The following is a 22502-nucleotide window of genomic DNA, read 5'->3' as shown; positions in this document are numbered from 1 at the left end:
TAACATTTCAAACTGACCGCTGACCACAAGGGGCTTCCATCACTTATCCATTACACCACCGTCATTCCCCCCCCCCCCTCCCCCCCCCCCCTCCCCCCCTAGTTTTCCAAATAGTCTGGCCGAGTGGCGATACCCAAACGACGGTTTCATCCTGCGGAGGAATGGAATTTATGAACCCATCGGCAAAAGCATAAAATGTTAAAGCCAAGTGACGTTCAAATGAGTTATTGATCGGACGAGTGAAAATTGGACCGCTGAAGGAGTAAATGCAATCCTCGGTTTGAGTCGTGCAACGGAAATCCATATCATTTATAATCCCCCCCCCCCCCCCCCCCCCCCCCCCCACACACACACACTGCAGGCGAGGACTTTGCGCAAAACAAACCGTCAACTATAAACAACTTGTACAAGCGGCGGGAAAAAAAAAAATTAAGAAAAAAGTCTGCTACTGGAGAAAGTTTCACAGGCGTGTACTTGCACAGTTTTGTCTTCTTTGACTTGGAATATTCACAAAGTAGAAAATTAATTTTACGCACGATGGAGGCGACCCCTTTGTGGAGACAGTCAAAAACGCATGATGCAAAAAAAGTCATCAGGACTTTCGCTCCGATATTTTGGATTTTATTTATTGATTTGAATTAAACTTACATGCTTGCACTTTCGACTGTCCCCACTTGTGTCCTCTCTTTTAAAAGTGTCTCCAATGAGTTCTCTCTATGGCTTGTTTTGTAAAGTTTATATAAAGTCAAGTAAGGGACAACAATCGTAGCCTTCTTTTTTTTTTTTGCACCCTTTGAAATCTGTAAATAGACAATATACACATCCACTATAAAATGAGGAAAAAAAAAAAGAGCGACAATTTCCCACCTCACTCGACTTACATTCCTCTACAAAAAAAGTGGAGGCTGAGGTATTGACTGAGCGACGCCCACTGGAGTTGAGCGTGTCTGCGTTTTTTTGTTGGTGGAGCTAAGGGGGGGGGGGGGGGGGGGTGTTGGCACATGATCATTAACCTCTCACCGGTTGGAAAATCAATTGATAAAAGATGATAAAAGCTAAAAATTAAAACAGATGTTTGAATAAGGATTTTTTTTCCCTTTTTTGTGTGTGGCATCGCTCCTTTGTTTGTTTCACCAGAGGCACGAAATGAATCGACACGGCCACTCAGTGCGAGTCCAAAAAGACAAAATAAGCTCCTCAAAACAGATGCGAGGAACATGTTCTGCTGCTACGCTCTTTGATAAAAGAGACACTTCTTCATTTTGCAAAGGTGTCCGTCGAGTCGCCAATGTCAACAGAAAGGGAGATGATTTTAAATCAATACCTGTTCTGAAGTCAGATGCGCCGGGCCGGGCCTTCGTCAGGGGGCGGGCGGGATCTGCACGCCCAGTAGCTCGTACGCGAAGATGTTCCAAAAGATGGCGAAGAGCAGGAAGGTGATGAAGGAGAAGACAATGACCCACCAGGAGCACTGCTTCTGCAGGCTCTCTTCGTAGCTGCGCAAGATGAGCAGGCCCATGCTGATGCCCACCACCGCGCCTGACAGGTGGGCCATGAAGCTGGGCTGCGGCCCGGACGAGGGCAGCGGCGGCGAGAAGCGCAGCCACACCGCCCGACCCACCTCCGAGCTCACTGGACCAGGAAACAAGGTCACAATCATAACACTAATTTATTTAAGAAACACACGGATGGGAAACTTACTGCAGACGAGCGCCAGGATCATGCGGAGCAGCTTGTATGGACACCTCATCCCGGCCCAGTTCTGCAACGAGCGCAAACGGATGGCTTCATTAGCAGCTTTGCCCCAAAACATTCTATTTGCTCTTTTTGAACAAAATTAACCCAGAGAGAGAGAGAGGGAAGCAGTTTTACTGCAACGGCAGGCACCTGGCCGCCGTTCTGCATGCTCCAAGCCAGGGGCATTCTGTTAATTAGAGCTCCACTAATTAAACAGACAAGGGGGCAATAAAGCACACTCATGATCCTACTAGGAGGAAAGAACGGCAACATCCTGACGTTGGCCTTAAATCCCCCTCGGATGAATAACGGAGCCAATCCCGTGGATCCTTAAGTGACTTGGACTGAGAGCAATTGTGGGGGAAAGGACCCAGGGCCACTTTTTCAGCCTGCTCCCGAGCGGGCGCATGAATGCAAGATTAAAAACACGGGATAAAAATAGACGGCGATAAAGCCTCGTCGCTAGAAGAGGCCTTCAAAGTCACAATATTACAAGAGATAAATGATGCATATATCATGAGGGAAAGAGGGCACCGCAGTGGGAGGCCAGCGAGAAGATGGAAATGAGATCTTTATCAAACACGCTGACAGGCCCAACTTTGTATTTGCTGATTGTTTTTTTTTTTTTTCATGCTACAAAAGAAATTCCCTCCAAAAGTGTGAGTGATTAGAGAAGTTGAAACATAAGAGAGGAATGATTATCGGAATTTAACATCGTTTGCGCAGTGATTCTGAAAGTGTGATATGGCTCTCTCTAGTGGTACGTAAATGAATAGGATTGAGTATTTGGCAATTTGAGGGGGTGTGGGATTTTTTTTGACACACAATAGCCGTATAGCGGTGAGTACGATGACGACGGTTACCATGACAACGTTGGCCAGATGTGCCGAGCAGAGAGCGTAGACCCCGCCGGAGCCCCCCACCACCGGAGCACGCATGTCAGTGATGGACACCGTCAGTGAACCTATGAGGGCGGAGACATTAGACCAAGTTAGAAAACAAGCGGCAAGCAGAGCATCCGATTTTTTTTTTTTGGTACCCGAAAGAATCATTGTAAGAATCGGCTGTCCTGCTCAGAGAGCGTGAAGGGTTTGTAGAGTAAGAGGGGGAAACAAAAGGGGGTAAGATTGCTCATCATGCTGTCTCGCACCAGTCACCTTCCTTTGGGCCATTCTCAAAATAGTACCAAAAAAAATCACCAGTGGTTGGTTAGGTCCAATATGTGTAGCTGAAAGGTTTATCATCCTGCGACGCTTGCTTTTTGATAGCCAGTGTATCACATTATGTGTTAGCATGAAACTAGCTGACATGAAGGCAAGGAAGTGGTAACAAAAAGCTTGAAGAATTGTTGCTTGCAAATGCAAGCAAAAAAAAAAAAATCACTGTAGTAAACTGACTATTAGTATGCTAAAATGGCAAACAGAGGATGACAACGGAGCATCTGCTGATGCAGCAGCCATCTCGGAGCCGGTCAGAATTCCGAGCAGGCGAAATCGCAATGCCGGCATCAGCCGACTGTTAATTATGCAAATGAGCTGATAAAGGAAGCGCAAAGAGGGCTGATAAAACAAAACAAGTCTTCTTTTTTAATTACAGTCGGAGGGCCGAGATGTCAAATCTGTACGGCGCGCAATTTCAGTGTGTGGGCACAAAAGAGTAAACATTGTCTCCGAAGAAGACTTTGCAAGCCCGAGGCGGGACGATGGCGCAAAGACGGATGGTAATCAGTGCGGCGCTACGCAGCCATTCATCTCTGCTCGCCGCTGCACCTGCAGGTGCTGCTTTTGTGAAGATTTATGGGCGCAGATGAAGGCTGATACTACACATCGGAGGAGACACGGGCCTGTTTTGGCCGCTCGCTTGGACAAAATTACAATTTCACAGCGGAGTGCGACACCATCGTATGTGCACCACCGGGAATCGAATTGGGCCTTTGAGACCTACAAGCAAAACAATAGAAATTCATCAAAATACAGCAAATACTCGAAAAAAAGAAATGCTCTTCTTTGGTGAGACCTTCCACATTTTATGTATGAATATTAAAAAGAGCCGTCATGTGGCTTCTCCCGCTTAGCGAGGATTTAAGATTTAGGCGTCTCACACTCCTGCAGGAGACGAGCTGGGAGGTGTGCGATTAATTCCAACGCGCAGCTGACGCGTCAAATCATGTGCACACATTATTTAGTGCCGCCATCATCGTTGCCGAGGACCACAAATCTCCCGACGAGCCCGTGACATCCGTTTGAAGACAGTAAAACACGTCACTGGGTGGGTGCGGAGCAGGTGGGGGTCAAGGGGTCAATGACAGGACTCGAGTACCTCAGTCTAATCCTCGAGGCTGAGCCGGAAAACTAAACGGCGAGAGCAAACGTTGACTCTCCTCAAGGTTTTACGCGGCGTTTTCTCCGAGATGAAGGCGCTAAAGTGAGCTGAGGCCAAACTCTGACAGAGCCTGAGGCGTCGCCCATCGGTTGCAGTGGTTCCATGATTTAAAAAATAAAATAGCAAGATTACCATAGCGGGATCCCTCCGGCCAAATCAAGCATGGAAGTACTTTGCAATCATTATGGCGCTATTAACAGCATCTTTAAACTCTTCATCCAGTTGTCATTGTTATAGCCCGCATCATTTTGCACAAGACTGCACAAGAGAGCGTCTGGGCTCCCGAGCCGGACGCAGGATTACGTTATGTTCTCCTGAGCCGTTTATCGCTTACGTTGGGGCGGCCACAAAGAGATGTGGCCCAGTCAGCACTAATACTGCGGCCAAAGTGATGCCTCTGACGGCAAATAAAACTCCGGGAATGCCGGATCCGATTTATTTACCCGCAAGGAGAGGAGGCCGACGGAGAGAGCTGCGTGGGTGGCCGCAACCTGTGCAACCTCGTTAGATACATTACAAAAAAAAAAAAAATTCAATGGGTTTATAATGGGTGTGGATTCTATGCGCATTTTTATCCATGCAAATACGCCAGTGGAGCGGGATGATGAGATTTGGAAAAGAGAAAGATGGAAATCCCTGCAGTCTGCCTGCGACACGGAGATGTTCAACAGTAGCCAAAATGAAAACATTCCACTCTTCGTCTTTCCGAGGAGGCCCCTTCATCTGGCGTCGGCGCAGCAGAGCCGTGAAGGATTACAGCGCGGCTACGACGGGGATCAAGGACGAGGACGGAGGTCCGTGCATGCGCAAAGAAGAATGACAAAATTGTTCCCGTTTCCAGCACGCGCGCAACCGAGGACAAACTATACAGTGCCACACGTTATTTTTGGGACGGCGTAATTTGGGGTTTGAAAGGAGGAAGGTGTCATGCGGTCGCGTTTATTTTTTCGTTTTTTTGTCTCGTCAATTGTCGTAACTTTACTTCCGGTTTTATTTTGTCATCCTTTCCGTTTCAGTTCGTGTTTCCTTCCTCGGTGTTTGGTTGTCTTGTCTTCCCTGATCCCGATTGTGTGCACCTGCGTAATCGACACTAATTGTCATCACCTGTGCCCCCGCCCTTTTGTGTGTATTTAGTCCGTGTCTTCCCCTTGTCTTGTGCCAGTGTGTCTTGCCTTGCCCCGACCACCAGCGATCCCTTGATGTCCGAACTCTCTGTAAGAACCCTCCTTTTTGTCTCGCCACCGAGCGACGCTTTTGTTTGTGCCTTGGTCTCCATCGCCCTTTTGTCTCGCCCCAGTGCGACTCCTTTAGTTGGTACTTTTTGCTACGTGTTTTCCCTCGTAAGAGGCGTTTTGATTTGTACTTTTAGCCTTTTGACTCGCCTCAGTGCGACACCTTTTGTTTGTACTTTTTGCCACGTGTTTTCCCTCGCAAGAGGCGATTTGATTTGTACTTTTGCTCAGTGTGCTTGCTGGAATAAAACCCAGAAAGAAACGACTCTGCATCCGAGTCCTCCGTCTTGTCCCCGGCCTGACAGTACACACTGGCCAGTCATGGACTCGGCAGAGTCGGAGCACCTGTGCGCCGCAGTGCGTTCCCATGCCTCACAGCTCGCCCAGCACCAGAAGCAAGTGGGCGACTTGGGGAAAGAAATCCGAGGAATCGCTAAGTGCCAAGAAGAATTCAGAGGAGCGGTCGCCACCCAAGTAGCACAGCTGGGTCAGCAAATGCAGGACGTGCTCTCGCTTTTGAACGCGGGACCAGCAGCGACTTCCAGTACACCCGCTGCTTCCTCAGTTACTCCCCTTGCCATAGCTCCCATGACCGACGGTGCCAGACTGGCTCCTCCAGAGCGCTACTCCGGTGAACCCGGCCTTAGCCGGGCATTTATTACAGAATGCGGGATGCATTTTGAGAGGGCCCCAGCAGATTTCCCCACCGAGCGCTCCAAGGTGGCCTACATGGTTTCATACCTGACGGGAAGGGCCCGCACGTGGGCCACCGCGGAATGGGCCAGGGATTCCGTCTCCTGTCACTCTCTCCCCGCTTTCATCAAGGCCCTGCGAACGGTGTTCGATCCAATCTCCGCTGACCGAGAAAAGGCTCGCCAACTCTGTCAGATAGTCCAGGGACAAGACACCGTCGAGGACTACGCCATCCGGTTCCGCACGCTGGCCGCGGAGTGCGGTTGGAACGCGACGGCACTATATGACGTCTTCCTCCGGGGCCTCTCTGGGTCCATACAGGATCAGCTAATCCCCTTAGACCTTCCCACCGACCTCGACGCCCTCATCGCTCTGGCTATCCGCACTGGCAACCGGCTGCAAGAGTGGAGGAAGCACCGAAGCAGGACCACCCCCGCCTTCGTCCCAGTAGCCGGCCCTGACGTTCACCACTCCAGGCTGGACGGGGATCGGCAGCGCCAGGAGCCAGAACCGAGGCAGTTGGGCAGAGCTAAGTTGACCGAGGAGGAGAAGTTACGGCGACGCCGAGAGGGAAGATGCTACTACTGCGGTGAGCTCGGACACCTCCTTCTCTCCTGTCCAGTAAGGAGGCCCCTGAAGGTGAGCGCCTTCTCTGCGGCTCCGTCCCCGGAGCGCGTGCTTCCCAGGGGCAGGATTACACACATGGGAAGAGAAATAGAACTCGAAGTACTAATCGACTCAGGAGCAGATGAAAGCCTGATAGACTGGGCATTTGCTCGCCGGTGGGGGGTAAAGACTGAGCTGATAAACACCCCCGTGAAAGCTAAGGCACTCAATGGACAGGCACTTTTTGAAATAACTCACATAACAGAACCAGTCTCGTTGTCAATAGGTCCCCACCAGGAGAATATAAGGCTACATGTCGTGACCTCTCCAATGAACCCTCTCGTTCTCGGGTATCCATGGCTTCAACGCCACAACCCCGTCATAGACTGGGGATCAGGGGAAATAACGGGATGGGGTCCCGACTGTCATGATTCCTGTGTCAGGTCTAACCCGCGCGCTGTGCCTCCTGCTCGAGACGCGCAAACCCCCGACTTAACCGGGGTCCCTGCATGTTACCACCCATGGGCCGAGGTATTCAGCAAGGCCAAGGCAACCTCCCTACCTCCCCACCGTCCGTATGATTGCGCCATTGAACTCCTGCCGGGTGCAACTATACCTAAGGGGAGGCTTTATTCTCTTTCGGGCCCTGAAAAGCAAGCCATGAACGAATATATAGACTCCTCCCTGCAAGCAGGACTGATTCGACCATCATCGTCGCCTGCGGGGGCGGGGTTCTTTTTCGTGGACAAAAAGGACGGCACCCTACGCCCCTGTATTGATTATAGTCCTCTCAATCAAATCACAATCAAGAACCGGTATCCACTCCCACTGATGTCGACCGTATTCGACCAACTACAGCAAGCCCGGGTGTTTACAAAGTTAGATTTGCGCAACGCATACCATCTAGTGCGCATCCGGGAAGGGGACGAATGGAAGACCGGGTTCAACACCCATCGAGGACACTTCGAATACTTGGTCATGCCATTTGGTCTCACCAATGCGCCCGCTGTGTTTCAGGCCATGATCAATGATGTTTTGAGAGACTGTTTGGACCGTTTTGTATATGTATATTTGGACGATATTTTGATTTATTCCCCAGATCTGAGGACCCATCAGATTCACGTCGAGACGGTGCTGCGACGTCTTCTTGCACACAAACTATACGTAAAGGCTGAGAAAAGTGAATTCCACAAGGACACCGTATCTTTTCTCGGCTTCATCGTGGCCCCGGGCAAGGTTGAGATGGACCCGACGAAAGTCAGCGCGGTTAAGGAATGGCGTACCCCCGACTCACGCAGAAAGGTGCAGCAATTCCTGGGCTTTGCCAATTTCTATCGGCGGTTCATCAAGGGCTTCAGTGCCACGGCGGCTCCCTTGCACGCACTCACGTCCCCTAAGGTCCCCTTCCGCTGGTCTGCAGAGGCGGAGGCGGCCTTCCAGGAGCTAAAGAATCGTTTCAGCACCGCTCCCATCCTCACGCTTCCTGATCCGTCGCTACAGTTTGTGGTGGAGGTGGACGCCTCCAATCAAGGAGTCGGGGCCATCCTATCACAGAGAGCCAAGAGCGACAACAAACTACACCCGTGCGCGTTCCTGTCTCGACGGCTGACACCCGCCGAACAAAACTATGATGTGGGGGATCGCGAACTGTTGGCAGTTAAACTAGCACTGGAAGAATGGAGACATTGGCTGGAGGGTGCTCAGCAGCCCTTTTTGGTTTGGACAGACCATAAAAATCTTGAATACATCAAGTCAGCGAAAAGATTGAGTTCCCGCCAAGCCCGCTGGTCACTTTTTTTCAATCGCTTTAACTTTTCTCTATCTTACAGACCGGGATCCAAAAACACCAAGCCTGACGCCGTCTCCCGTGTTTACAACTCAGATCCAGAACTCAAGAAACCCGAATCCATCCTGCCTCCTCATTGCCTGGTGAGAGCCGTGACCTGGCCAATCGAAGGCCGGGTACAGCGGGCCAATGGAAACAAGCCACCCCCTAGTGGCTGCCCGGAAAACAGACTTTTTGTCCCAGATCAATTCCGATCCCAAGTCATCCATTGGGCTCACACCTCCAGACTCTCTTGTCATCCAGGTATACGCAGAACCCTGTTTGTCATTCAGCAGCGATTCTGGTGGCCCTCCATGAGGGCTGACATCAAGGAATACGTGGCAGCCTGTCCCGTCTGCGCCCGGAACAAGAACTCCCACGGCGCCCGTATGGGGTTGTTGCATCCCCTACCCATTCCTTCGCGTCCATGGGCGGAGATATCCATGGATTTCGTCACCGGACTTCCGGTCTCGCATGGGCGGACCACCATACTCACCGTAGTAGACAGATTCTCAAAGATGGCTCACTTTATCGCCTTGCCCAAGCTCCCGTCCGCTAGACGAACAGCCGTAGTAATGATGGACCACATATTCCGGGTTCATGGGTTCCCGAAAGACATTGTCTCCGATAGGGGGCCCCAATTCGTATCCAGGTTTTGGAAGGAGTTTTGCAGGCTCATAGGGGCCACCGTGAGCCTCACGTCGGGTTATCATCCGGAGGCGAACGGGCAGACGGAACGGGTCAACCAGCAGTTGGAGACAAGCCTCCGCTGCCTGGTCTCCCAGAACCCCGCCTCATGGAGCAAGAACCTCTCCTGGGTGGAGTATGCCCACAACTCCCTGCCCACCACGGCCACAGGTATGTCCCCGTTCAAATGTGTGTACGGCTACCAGCCCCCAGTCTTCCCTGACAGTGAGCCGGAGGTGACGGTGACTTCGGCCCACGCCTTGGTGCGCCGCTGTCATCGCGTCTGGGCGGCGGCTCGGGCCACGCTGGTCCGACAGGGGGACCGGGTCAAGCGGATGGCGGACCGGAGGAGACGTCCGGCGCCCGTGTACCAGCGAGGGCAACGTGTCTGGCTGTCCGCCAAGGATCTTCCCCACCGGGGGGACTCCAGGAAACTGGCGCCTCGCTTCGTGGGTCCGTTCCCCATGAACGGTGACACCGTGAAACAACTATTGGATGTGCGCAGAAGAGGCCGGGGCTGGCAGTACCTGGTGGACTGGGAGGGTTATGGGCCGGAGGAGCGGCAATGGGTGCCGCCTAGTTATATTTTGGACCCAGGACTGTTTGATGACTTTTATACGGCTCACCCTGGGGCTCCTGGGCCGTCTGGGATCCGGCCCTAGGGGGGGGGTTCTGTCATGCGGTCGCGTTTATTTTTTCGGTTTTTTGTCTCGTCAATTGTCGTAACTTTACTTCCGGTTTTATTTTGTCATCCCTTCCGTTTCAGTTCGTGTTTCCTTCCTCGGTGTTTGGTTGTCTTGTCTTCCCTGATCCCGATTGTGTGCACCTGCGTAATCGACACTAATTGTCATCACCTGTGCCCCCGCCCTTTTGTGTGTATTTAGTCCGTGTCTTCCCCTTGTCTTGTGCCAGTGTGTCTTGCCTTGCCCCGACCACCAGCGATCCCTTGATGTCCGAACTCTCTGTAAGAACCCTCCTTTTTGTCTCGCCACCGAGCGACGCTTTTGTTTGTGCCTTGGTCTCCATCGCCCTTTTGTCTCGCCCCAGTGCGACTCCTTTAGTTGGTACTTTTTGCTACGTGTTTTCCCTCGTAAGAGGCGTTTTGATTTGTACTTTTAGCCTTTTGACTCGCCTCAGTGCGACACCTTTTGTTTGTACTTTTTGCCACGTGTTTTCCCTCGCAAGAGGCGATTTGATTTGTACTTTTGCTCAGTGTGCTTGCTGGAATAAAACCCAGAAAGAAACGACTCTGCATCCGAGTCCTCCGTCTTATCCCCGGCCTGACAGAAGGAACACTTTGAAAGGAGGCCCGCGGTGCGGAGGAGGTTCTTGCGGTGTGTTCAGGGCACACATTTAGTTGCGCTGAATTTGCAACATGTTGATTTTTTTGTGCACATGACAAAAGGAAAATAATCACTTATTTTTACTTTCCCAATTTCATCACAAAAACATTTGAACAGGGGTGTGTAGACTTTTTATATCCACAGTAAAACGTGTCGCATGTGCCGAATTGAAAGTGAATAAGAGGAGCCGCTTCCATTAGCCAGGTCGGCTGTGTTCATTCCCACAACGGTGCAAACGTCCGACGGAAAAAATGAAACGAAAGGAAACTCCACCCACGTGCACAGAAACTCACGCTCTGAATTCCCCATCCCGACTTGCGATGCCTCCGCAACACATCACAGTCCGTTTCGTCTCCTCACCGCCTCTTCCTATTCCGTCTCGTTTGTCGGAAGAAACGGCGACAACAACAAATGTGTCAAAGTCATCCGATTGTTATTCCAAGACGTTGATCGTGATTTAACACGGGGTCCCGCAAATTGCATTTGTCGTATTGACTGATCAGATGAAAGGCATTTGACTCGTCAAGGCATCCGCTTTACAACAGTAATCAAATGATGCTGTGCGCGAGATTTCCAAATGCCCCAAATTGTTGGTGCTGGAATAGGAGAAGGGCAAGGGATTTGCGTAGCAGACTTGATGCGCATTAGTGAGAGACGTGCATTGAGAAGAGCCAGCCACTGATCAGCGGCCACATGAAAAGTCCACAAATCTCCACAGTGGCTCACCGCAGGATGAACGCTAATGAGGTTCTCTTCAGTGGCAGCGCCGCGACCTCTGCGCGGGAACGCGCCGGCGTTCGAGGACGACGGCTCGCCAACCGACAAAGTCCAAATTGGACTTGGCCCGCAAGTTTATGCAAAAATTAGCTTGTGGGCTTCATTGTAATTGGAGACCTTTAACTTGATAAATGACAGCGAAGTGGGGAAAGTAAATTCTAAGCATTTTTTTTTTAGGAGGGGCGGGACTCTGCAAACAAAGGACAAAAGCAAACTTGGTCAGCGTCGATCAATTGCTGACTTGCAAAAACTACAAAAAGAAAGTAGACTTAATGTTGGAGCACGGTTTGTTTGAAATGGACTTGTTGACATAGTGGGCCTCTTGACCCGTAAAGTGAAAATAAAAGTCTTCTAAATTTGACTCACCGCAGAGTAGAGTGTTGTGAGCAAGCCTGCTAAATATATCAAATGAGCCTTGAAAATCAGGAGTCACTCACCCGCCAGCACTCCCGCGATATAAAGCAGACTTATCCGTAAGACACCGTGGACCATCTCCAGGGGGACCCCGATCATCAGCTGCAGCAACGCGTTGAAGCCCAGCTGCTCCAAGCTGAGGAGGAAGCAGACAAGGCAAGTGATGGCCGCGGTTTCAAAGTCGCCGTGTGGCTTGCGTGGCTTGCGTGGCTTGCGCGGCTTGCGCGGCTTGCGCGGCTTGCGCGGCTTGCGCGGCTTGCGCGGCTTGCGCGGCTTGCGCGGCCTGCGCGGCCTGCGCGGCCTGCGCGGCCTGCGCGGCCTGCGCGGCCTGCGCGGCCTGCGCGGCCTGCGCGGCCTGCGCGGCCTGCGCGGCTTGCGCGCCTTGCGCGCCTTGCGCGCCTTGCGCGCCTTGCGCGGCTTGCGCGGCTTGCGCGGCTTGCGCGGCTTGCGCGGCTTGCGCGGCTTGCGCGGCTTGCGCGGCTTGCGCGGCTTGCGCGGCTTGCGCGGCTTGCGCTTACGTACCCGACGTGCATGAACATGTAGCTGAAGAAGCGCCACACTTGAGCGCGGTGGCCCGGGTGGTACACCAGGGGGCTCTTCATGAAGTCGGGCTGGTAGGTCTGCAGGACCCACTTGTTGAGCATGATGCCGTAGCACATGAACACGATAATCTGCCATCGGAGATGAAAAAATGGCAATTAAGTGAGTTGATTCTTTTAACACTAGAGAGCCTTTGAAAATCAAAGCCGGCATTTCTTTCTTTTCACCTGAACGATGGTGATGACGGCAATGAAGACCGGCGGTGGGCACAGGCGGTTCTGGTGGAAGTACCAGCGTCGGTCCGTCTCGCACGGAAGGATCTCGTAGGCCACGTAGCGGACAAAGCGTTTGTAGAGACCCAGGCCCGTCTCATCCAGCAGGATCTCCCTCTGCAGCGTGCGGCGGCCGTTGGCGATGGCCCGTCGGAAACTGCTGGAGCGCTTGCTGCTCATCTTAAAATAAAATAAATAAATATAATAAATAAATAAATGGATGGATGGATAAATATATAATAAATAAATTAAATAAAAAGGTTATTAACACAAGGCGAATTAATCTCAATATGCTCAACACCCTTTTAAAGCCATTACTTGCTACAATGATGCAGCTATAAATTGAAATACTCGGAGGAAGAAAACAAAACATGACATCATCTTGGCAATGAACACATGAACCAAACAAGGGCCGCCTTTTGATGCACTTGATGTCACAAATTAACTATAAACTGGTTGAATTTTTTTTTCTTGTACATGGTCCCTGTGATAAATAACCTAAGGAGGGAAAAAAAATCAACATTTAAAATGGTTTAATCTTGAAAAGTCCCTTTGGAAGGGATGCTGAGGCTTGGAGCACCAAGATAGTAACAGCCTTAAGGAACAGCTGAATGGGCTAAATGGCAAGCAGCGAGTGTGTGCGCATGTGTGTGTGTGTGTGTGTGTGTGTGCACATGTGTGTGTGCATGAGGAGGAGACCCCGCCCCCACATGGTAGCTGCATGTTGTCTATCGCACATGCTGCTATCAGCCGTGGTCGATTGTCCTTGATGGATTAATTAGCCACGGCGCATAATCAATACCTCCCGGCTCAATACTAATTAGTAATAACCATAACACACAAAAAAATTGTTCAAAGTCCACGGAGGCCTACCTTTTCATTGGTAGCGACAATTAAAAAAAAACAATAAAAGCAACATGGTTTTGGTCATGTGACCTTCGGAAGGAGAGGAGAAGTACGAGACAAAATGGCCGATTTTTGGAGTCATGTTTTGAATTTGTGGTCACGAACCACAAGAGTAAAAATAAAAACAGACTCACGCCAAGAGTTGAAAGCAACCCAGCCAAGTGGTGGCTGATTCCAACCTGACCCAGATACTCACGCTCTTTTTTGCCCAAATCTTTTAAAAATGAAAGCCCACCTTTACCCCCCCAAACCTCGTGATCACAGTCGCTTTTCATTCTAAAGTGCTTCATTTGTAGCTGGCAGCCAAGTGGCGATTGCTATCAAAAAGTGTCGAGAATGGTCCGACACCATACTGGCCAGTGTGCTAAATATGCCTCAAAACAAATCAGAAAATGAACTGCTGCTGCTGCTTTTGATTGCTTTTCTGTTTGAATGCTTCTGGGAATGTGACAAAAGCATGGCTGGCTTGAAAGCACATACGAGTGCTTATTATTTAAGTGCTCCTCTGATTGGATCTCCTGACGGGAGAAAATAAATGCACCATTTAGAAACAAAAATTACATAAGTTGAAATGAAAGCCTGGCTTTTGCTTTATAGATTCAAATTCAAATACGACAATGGCAGCACGCATGGACTCGAAACGATCCCTCAATAAAGAGAGCGCCTCCAATAAAAGAGCATCATTTGTCACAAATTAGGGAGTGGTACTTGTAAAAGTGTCGGAAAAGTGACTGATGGAGGCTGCGAAGAGGCACGCGGCATGAATTCACAGAAGAAGGAAGGACAGACGGTGGGCAGAAGGCCAAAGAGAGGGACGGACTCTGTTAGTTGTTTGCTGATTACCTGCTTGAAAATGTCACGCCAGAGCAGCGGCAGCATTTCAATGTGCATGATACAAGATGCAACTTCACACAAATGCTATTCTGCAACTCAAAATAATGCTAAAAGCTCATAACCCAAATTAGGTGGATCCAAAATGTTCACCCACCAGCTCAATGAGCTCCTGGTAACACACTTGGCCGTCCTCATTGCTTTGGACCAGCGCTAACAGCATGTCCAGTTTAGATGGGTCCAGCTGCAGCTCATGGTGCTCCACCAGGCTGGTGAAGTTCTCCACTGCGATGAAACCGGTGTTGTCTGGATCCAGCTGGAGGAAAAAACAATTGAAATATTTATCAGTGAGAATCCAGCTGAGATTTGCTAGCATGATGCTAATGTATAATGTAAAAGGCTATAGACAGGCTAACAAAACTAGCATCGTAACGTGAATGTTTTTATCATGTGCTCACTTGATGGACGTTCCGTTTGACAGTCTGTCCTTCCAGTCACATTTGCAGCTTCCCGTCAGTCAGTCCAGTTTCTATAATCAGCACTCACTGAGCCCCGCAGGTTATTACTCCTAAAGCCAGTGCGCCCTTGGAGTAATTGATTTTAGTGGGCGAGGGCCATAAAAGTGGCTGGTCTAAAATAGAGTCGCACAAAGTAAGGTGTGTGGAGTTTTGTTTTTTCTTTTGGAGGCACGACTCCAAGATTTGTCTTCTCTTGAATGGAGCGTTAATTTGTAAGATGTTCCAAAACAGGCCCGAGGACAAATTATGGGAAATGTCTCATTTTCCAATCTCTAGATAGGAGGGGGGGAGCGTCTCATTAAGGTTTGGCGTTGCAAAGCAACAGCCTCTTGTTGGCCTGAGGACGAGCGGGCTTTCAGACGTTGCATCAGGGTGAAGTCAGTGGAGGTGCGCCGCTGTTCACGTTATGACCAAAGCGTTTCTGCATGAGGTCATTTTGAGCAAATTGTTGCTCGAGACACGGCGCATTTTAATGAGGGCACACATTTGATATAACACAGGCATATATTCTTTATCCTCAGCGAAAAATAACTAATATTATTACAGTTCATTTATTTATAAAAAATTAAAATATCGTGTGTTAGGCTGATTGTAATGCAGATTTATTTCAAATCACTACCATACATAGTTCTAACCTTTAACATCATAGCTAATAAAGCCAAAGGAGAAATTAGCATTCAGTTTGTTCAAGCGTTGTTACGCTCGCACAAAAACACAAAATCTGTTGCCTGGCAACCCCTTATACTAATTCTTTTTTACAATACACAGGCAGTCTTCATCATGTATAATTTTTTTTCCAGGGAGTGTTTATTCACCAGAGAGCCGTACTAGTGGCAGCAAGTAATGGACCAGTCTAAAAGGCTGCTAGTGTTAATAAATTGATTTGTATTCATAACACTGAACACACAAAGAAAGTAATTCAGAAGCAGACAATAAACACACACACACACAGACAGACAGACACACACACACACACACACGTAGGCCCTGCTCTCCCCAGGGCAGTGATTATTTACTCCCAATGTCATGCACGCATGTTTTTGTGAAAATTGTGAGCACAAGGAGGACAGCATCCATACGCCGCTATCGGCCTCTCAACACTTCACCGTGATTGGCTGCAAACTAAAATGCAACTTGACATAACAAGAAAGAAAGAAACAGATAAAACAAAAGAAGCGAGGAATGAAAACTGAGGCTAATCCCTTCAAAGTGTGGCTTCTATGCACATTTGTTGGAACATGGTTTCCTCCAGGCAACATAGTCGGTCCTGCTGATGTTTCGGGCACCCACGTGGCAAAAAAAAAATATTTATATGAACAACCAAGATTCAGCTCCTGAATCTTCTTTTTTTTTTTTTAAATTGCTGCCTTCTGGCTTTTTTTTTTTAAGACACATGCCATGGTGAAAAACAATAAAACAAATGCTTCTAAGCACCGTTCTACCTCACAGGAAGTGTCACCAAAACTTAAAGGCTGCTAAAATGTCAGCATATTTCTGCAGCTCCCACACACACACACACACACACACACACACACACACACACACACACACACACACACACACACACACACACACACACACACACACACACACACACACGGGCAGAGACTGATGCGGAGGATGCGAAGGAGAGCCAGAGAGTCTGAGAGGAGGCAGACATGGAAACATTGAAAAGCCCAATGCCTCACCACTGTCTGTTAGTCTGGCAGCGTTCACATTTTGTGCTTTTTTTTTTATTTTTATAAAGCCACAAGATACCACAAGATGGCGTCAAAGCCATTTCTAAATAGGAAAGTAGTCAAATTGTTCCTTCTGTTGTGCACACCTAAGCCACCAGGAGGCATTATAATGTATAGTCAAGAACGCAATCACAACTGCAAATCAGTAAATATTGTTTTCGCCATAACCTGTGAGTATTGTTTGTCTATATGTGTTGCTATGCACTTTGTGTTCATCAATGCCATCTTCTACTTGCAGCAGGATTTGGTCCCTACATGCTTCCCATCATGGATGTGTTGGTGTGACCTTGCACGGGAAGAAGAGCACACAAGGAAGCGCCCGCTGAGTATAGAAGGGGGTGGAGGATGGTGCTCAATTAGTAAAATGAGATACACGGACACAAATTAGCAAGCAGGCCCAAGCAGTTGACGAATGAGAAACAAGATGAACGCGGCAGGGATTGGAGGAGGAGGGGGGGGGGGGCAATATTGAGGGAGCTAACCAACAGCGGTGACGACGACATTTTGACAAATACCGCAAGTTGCCATGGTTACCAGTTGCTAGTGTATTGTCCCCCATTCCGCCCCTCGCTACCCTCCATCTCGAAATATTGGCGTTTGAAAAGCAAATGAATGACACAAAGAGAGGAGAGAGAAGATATGATGCGAAGAATACAGAATGGAAAGACACCCTTAACGGCATCACTCTCATAATCAATAACTGGAATAAACATCCTTGAATTGTACTGCCGGGTCCCCATTCACAACGTAAAGGTAATTTTCGAAAAGGGAAGGAGTCTATATTTGCACTCCTATTTTTATGACTAATTTAAAAGCTATAAACTGAACTGGAAAATTATTCAGACAAGACTTTCAAAATCCATCACTGTATTCCCACAATAATACAGGTTCCACTTTATCTATCGCTACAACGTATTTTGTTGGCACGTTTATGGTGTTTTGCATTTTATGTTGGCATTAAGCTAATTTTGTGAGACAAAACGCTCATTAATCCTCTGCTGTATGCAAATTCTGCTGGGAGTATCAATAAAGAGCTTGACGCCTCTTTTTTTTTAACTGATTACTCAGTGTCGGAGACACAAAGCACATTTGCAAGGTGGCAGGTAAATTACATTTGCACGGCCCGTGCTCCCCAAGAACAATAACTCCGCCACTCTCACACAGACCGTCACTATATCCGCCACTCTTGCTTCTTCTCCTCCCCTTCCGGAAGGGAGACCCGAGGAATTGTCTTTGATGCAAAACAATCCAACTCCATTTCCTGGCACGTAAACGCCACGCAAACAGCCGGCGGCGGCGCTCCAATGCAGCTCGATGCAAATTAGCGTCAGAGAATGATGAAAGAGGACAGCGTGTAAGAGCCTCATTCTTTCTGCCTGACATAAATGTGTCAAAATAGTATTCATAGTGCTCACGCCAGATAGTATAAATAACCTTCATAAAATAAACAGATGACGGGTGGAGGTGATACCCAGCGCACGCTCTCACTTTGCGAAGCTGGCCGGGCAACTTATCAGCTGCTGCGCAATGGAGACAATCAGAAGGTGTGACATACGCCGCCACGCTCATACCGGAGGCATTTGTCAGCGGCGGCCGGGAATAGCCTGAGCTCAGCATTGCCTTGCAACCTCCTGGAGACAAAGACTAATAAAGTCACTCATGTTGCCACTGTTTGCTTCCAATTCCAAATTTCCCTCTTTGTCTTTTCTCTCTCTTTCTCTCTCTCTCTCTCTGCACCATTTTCACAGGGTTCAATGTGACAAGGCTGCAATATCTTTTACACCTGCAGTTCCCCCCCCCCCCCCTTGTGAAAAACAGCCCATATTGATTTATAGAAATTCAAGTCATCAAACCTTACATGCTATTCATTAGCCCGTCTATGGCTTTTCTCTGTCTGTGTTAGCATTAAGCTAGTAGTCTTGCCTAAGGCAAAGTATTATATATTAATGTGACACGTCACAATCTTATCAGAGGTTTAAATTAGCTCAAAGCTAAGGAAAGGGAGGCTTTGGTTAGTTGATTTTATTGCCCGCTTTTGCCCATATGTAGATTTGTGCTGTTTTAAATCAAACAGCATCATCAACTGCAAATTATTTTGCCCACGCCCAAGCTACGCCTCAAAGACTCCGTTTCCCGGACTACTTTCATAAATTTGAGTGACGACATTTTATCATGAATGCCGATGAGGGAGGTGCTACCAAAGTGTGAGGGGATCAGAAATCACTGCTTCGATATGGAGTCAAACGTGGTTTAAATTTCATTTCCGAATTAAACGCCGAAGGTGGAAAAACTCGTCATCAGCCAATTTTTGATCGATTCTGTCTCGACATGAGTATAATGAGACTGCGGTGTGTTCAAGTGTGGCTTTGCTCACGGTACAGTCAGGATACGGACAAGAGTCACATAAACGCGCCGATCAGTAGCATTGATGTCAAGCCTGAAGACCTGCATCAAGTCACTCATTGATGAGTCAGCATTGATGGGAAGCTCGCTAAAGGGACAAATTCATGGGACTGTTCCAACGTTAGCAATCGCTGACACTTCCAGCCTTCGGTCTGCGTTGCGTTTCGATATATTTCATCTCTCGCAATATCTGGCCTAGTCCAAAAGATAAAATTTTTACAGAAGCAGAAAGTAATGTGAAATGTCTCAAGATGTTGCTCAATAAAAAATGAAGCAAGTGATAAAAGAGGTGTGACCAAAGACCACATGGACTTTTCATCATAGCAGTCACCAGCCATTACTCAAGTGCTTCTCCCGTAGATGACTCACAAGTGGGCAGACACACCCCCTCCCAAAGCTTCTCGTTCCTGTTGATGCGCCAATCAACTTTGACCCCCGCAACCCTGCAGCAGTAAATCGATTTCTCCATTTTGAAAGGAACGGCCGCACGATTCATCATCATCATCATCATCATCGGTTTAAAGTCCGTTTTCCAGGCACCGCTGGGTTGGACTGGGTTCTTGATATGGCTTTCTTCCACCGGGAACGGTCCATGGCCATCTCGTGGTTGATGCCGAGTGCCTTCATGTCGGCTGACACGGTCGTCTGCCAGGTCTTTTTAGGTCGACCACTGGGTCTTGTTCCCTCTATGTTATACGACATAACTTTCTTCACCCAGTCGTTCTCGTTCTTCCTCACTACATGTCCGTACCATCGCAGTCTGCCTCTCCTCACCACATCCACTATGGCCTCCACTCCCATCTTCTTTCTCAGTTCTGCACTGTTCTTTTTCTCCCTCATTGACACACCACACATCCATCTGATCATCCTCATTTCCATCTGTCAATCAAGCCGGAGTCTAATTTGAACGCGGCGCTTCAATCCACACCAGCTTTGAAAACGGAAACCCCACCAACGAATCGGCAATATTGGGTTCGGATAAAGCTAAATTACAAAAGGCAGTCCGATTTTTTTTCTTCTCCGCCCTCCAAGGAGAAGTCATTCAACCATTCCAAATAACAATCCCATGCATCAACATGCTCGCCATTTTCTTCCTTTTCTTAACCTCACACACTTTCCCTGCATCCATTCCTCATGCTGTCATGTTATTCACCCCCCCCATCTCCTTTCCCCAACACCACCTTCACGCTCTGACCTCACAACGTCGAGACCCACATGGCTCCATGATGCGGCGTGTAGTCCGACACCTATTCACCCCCGCCTCCCCCTTTCAATCGGTTCTCAATTCTAACATCAGCCGTGGTGATTGATCAACGCCGTGCGTCTCCCTCACTGGATAGACGAGTGAGGTGTCAGCCTCTGGCAGCCCGTAACCATGGAAACCGGCGCCGCCGTTGCCGCTTCTTGCTTACCTGCTCTTGTATGAGCTGAAAAAAGGAGCTTCTATCCATATACTGGCCAGGGTGGTGAGAGGAGCCGCTGAGGACAAGGGCATAAGGAGGAAGCAGCGGCAAGAGGCGGCGGCGGTGCTGAGAACGGACGGGGGAAAGGATGGAGGGAGATTTTCGTGCAGACTGGCTGGAAATTGTAATTCCCGCGTTAGCTTGTCTGGCTCCGTGTTGGAAACGTTGGCGTGGAGGCTTAACCCAGCTTCAGCATGCACCCCGACACAGCTCTCATTCACTCTCTTCCGCCTCTATCCCATCGCACTGACTGCTGCTGCCTGTCTCTTGCCTCCCCTAACACACATGAACACACGCACACACACACGGCATCATCACATGCATACCAATGAGCCAGGGAAAGGAGGTGGCCTCGCTCTTCCAATGGGAAAAGGCGAAGGAGTGGCGATCGAGTTAGGCGTCTCAGGGAGGGAGAAGGGGATGGGCCCCATTGCGGCTCACTACTGACAGACGACACACACACACACACACACACACACACACACACACACACACACACACACACACACACACACACACACACACACACGCACGCACACACACACGCTTGCTGTGTCCACAGACATACGCATACTGGGGCCGCAATTTTTGGCTCGCGGATGGATGCTTCCGTGAGCATCAAACTGAAAATATGACACTACCCAAGGGTGATGCGGGGAGGGGTTAGACCAGGACGTAAATCCCAAATTGTAAAACAAGCAACGCCCCGAGACAAAAAAAAACGTCGGGGTTGAGACACCATCGTGACATTGGCGGAGATTGCAATGATTAACTGTTTTGCGTCTTGTTGTTTGGTTCTGATAAAAACAACACTGCTAATATCAGTGCTCAAAAGTAGTGATTCGACACATTGTGAGGGTGGGAAAGGCTAATGAGACGTTACAGCACAAAGTTTTTGGTCACCGCGAAACTACTGTTAAAGCGGTGCCAAAATAATGAGCCTCTGTCATTAGAGCACCATTTGTGCCATCACTGAAATGAGCTTTCTAGCAAATTGAAAGCCAACAACCAGTGTAAAGCATCCAAAGCTGTGTGCTCTGCCTTCAATCCTCAGATCAAACAAAAGAGCAGTTTAGCTCGTGTGTGGGAGACAGACGAGGCGGGCGACGCCTTCCAGGGAGATGAAGCGGCGGGACGCATTAATTAGACCGCCAGCGTTCACGTTTGTGTGGACGGGGGCTTTCTCACTTTACAAGGAACTAAGCGACTTAACTGAACTGTGATTTTTGGTGCATGAATACAGAGTGATCAAACATTGATGTGCTTTTTAACTGGCCCCCTGAGGGCGAGCATCACTCACCTCGCTATGACCCAAGTTTGGCATCTCCGCCTTGTATTAAAGCTGAAGGCCGCCGCACCTCTGGGCCTATATCCGAGGGTTGAGCCACACTTGCTTCCCCGAAGATGCCCCGGTGAGGGAGAGAAAAGGGGAGGGAGGCAGCGGTTTTGTGCATTTGGAAAACCATCGGGCCATCTATCAAGCCGACAGCCACTGCGAAGGTTTGCGCCATTAAAAATATATTAAGTGACCAGAGGGAGGCGAGAAGAGAGCTGAAATAAGAGGAAAGAAATTGAAAGCGAGAAGATTTGATGATATGGGAACAAGAGGTCCACAAACACAAACAATCCAGCATGTTGTCTTGAGGCCCCGTTGCACATTGGGCATAATAACCTTTCTTGTGTGATTTGGGGAAATACTCGCACAAATAAAAAGGCAGACGTATGAATGAGGTCAGTGACTGACATAGTTTCAGTCCGCAAAGCAAACCAATTGGGGGGATGCAAAGCGGAAGAGGCAAGAAAAGGGGAAGGAGGTTGACTCCAAAGTAAAAAGGTAAGATCAATAGGTTGTTTATTCCATTCTCTGATGTGAGAATCAATTCTAATGACTGTTTGTTGGCAAGACAAGTGCCACTTTGCTGCTCAGTCGCTCGGAGAATTTTCTTGGCCTTTCAACGGGCGGTAATATTCAAGTCAAGAGCGCCCTCTCGTGTCAGGTTTGTTTTTTGCAGTCAAGGCTTTCGCTTCTGGTCTATGTTTTATTACATATAATTGCATTATTTACGACCAACAGTCTATTATGTTCATTTTATATAACAGTTGTAGCTCATGTGGATGCTATATTTTTTTCGTC

The 22502-nt window shown here is 48.9% G+C and overlaps 1 protein-coding gene across 1 annotated transcript; it reads right to left on the bottom strand.

The window, feature by feature from the left end:
- Positions 1-357: 357 nt before the first annotated feature.
- Positions 358-20754, bottom strand: rhbdl1 (rhomboid, veinlet-like 1 (Drosophila)). Its single transcript, XM_088360350.1, has 8 exons — positions 20318-20754; positions 14403-14561; positions 12464-12688; positions 12219-12367; positions 11720-11832; positions 2601-2701; positions 1702-1762; positions 358-1632 (listed from the first exon to the last, which is right to left on the bottom strand). Exons 1-8 carry the CDS (start codon positions 20354-20356, stop codon positions 1361-1363), a joined length of 1119 nt encoding a protein of 372 aa, XP_088216476.1. The 5' UTR covers positions 20357-20754; the 3' UTR covers positions 358-1360.
- Positions 20755-22502: the final 1748 nt, after the last annotated feature.

The sequence above is a fragment of the Syngnathus floridae genome, chromosome 18 (assembly GCF_059516105.1).
Source record: "Syngnathus floridae isolate MCC-2025c chromosome 18, RoL_Sflo_1.0, whole genome shotgun sequence".
Lineage (NCBI taxonomy): Eukaryota > Metazoa > Chordata > Actinopteri > Syngnathiformes > Syngnathidae > Syngnathus > Syngnathus floridae.
Note: the sequence above shows the minus strand (reverse complement) of the source record. Positions and strands in the feature narration are given on the sequence as shown.

Coding starts and splice junctions, on each gene's coding strand:
- rhbdl1 (XM_088360350.1), bottom strand. CDS start 20,356: ATGGATAGAAGCTCCTTTTTTCAGCTCATACAAGAGCAG. Junction 12,368..12,463: donor CCGTCATCACCATCGTTCAG/GTGAAAAGAAAG, acceptor CTCCGATGGCAG/ATTATCGTGTTCATGTGCTA. Junction 11,833..12,218: donor TACATGTTCATGCACGTCGG/GTACGTAAGCGC, acceptor CTTCCTCCTCAG/CTTGGAGCAGCTGGGCTTCA.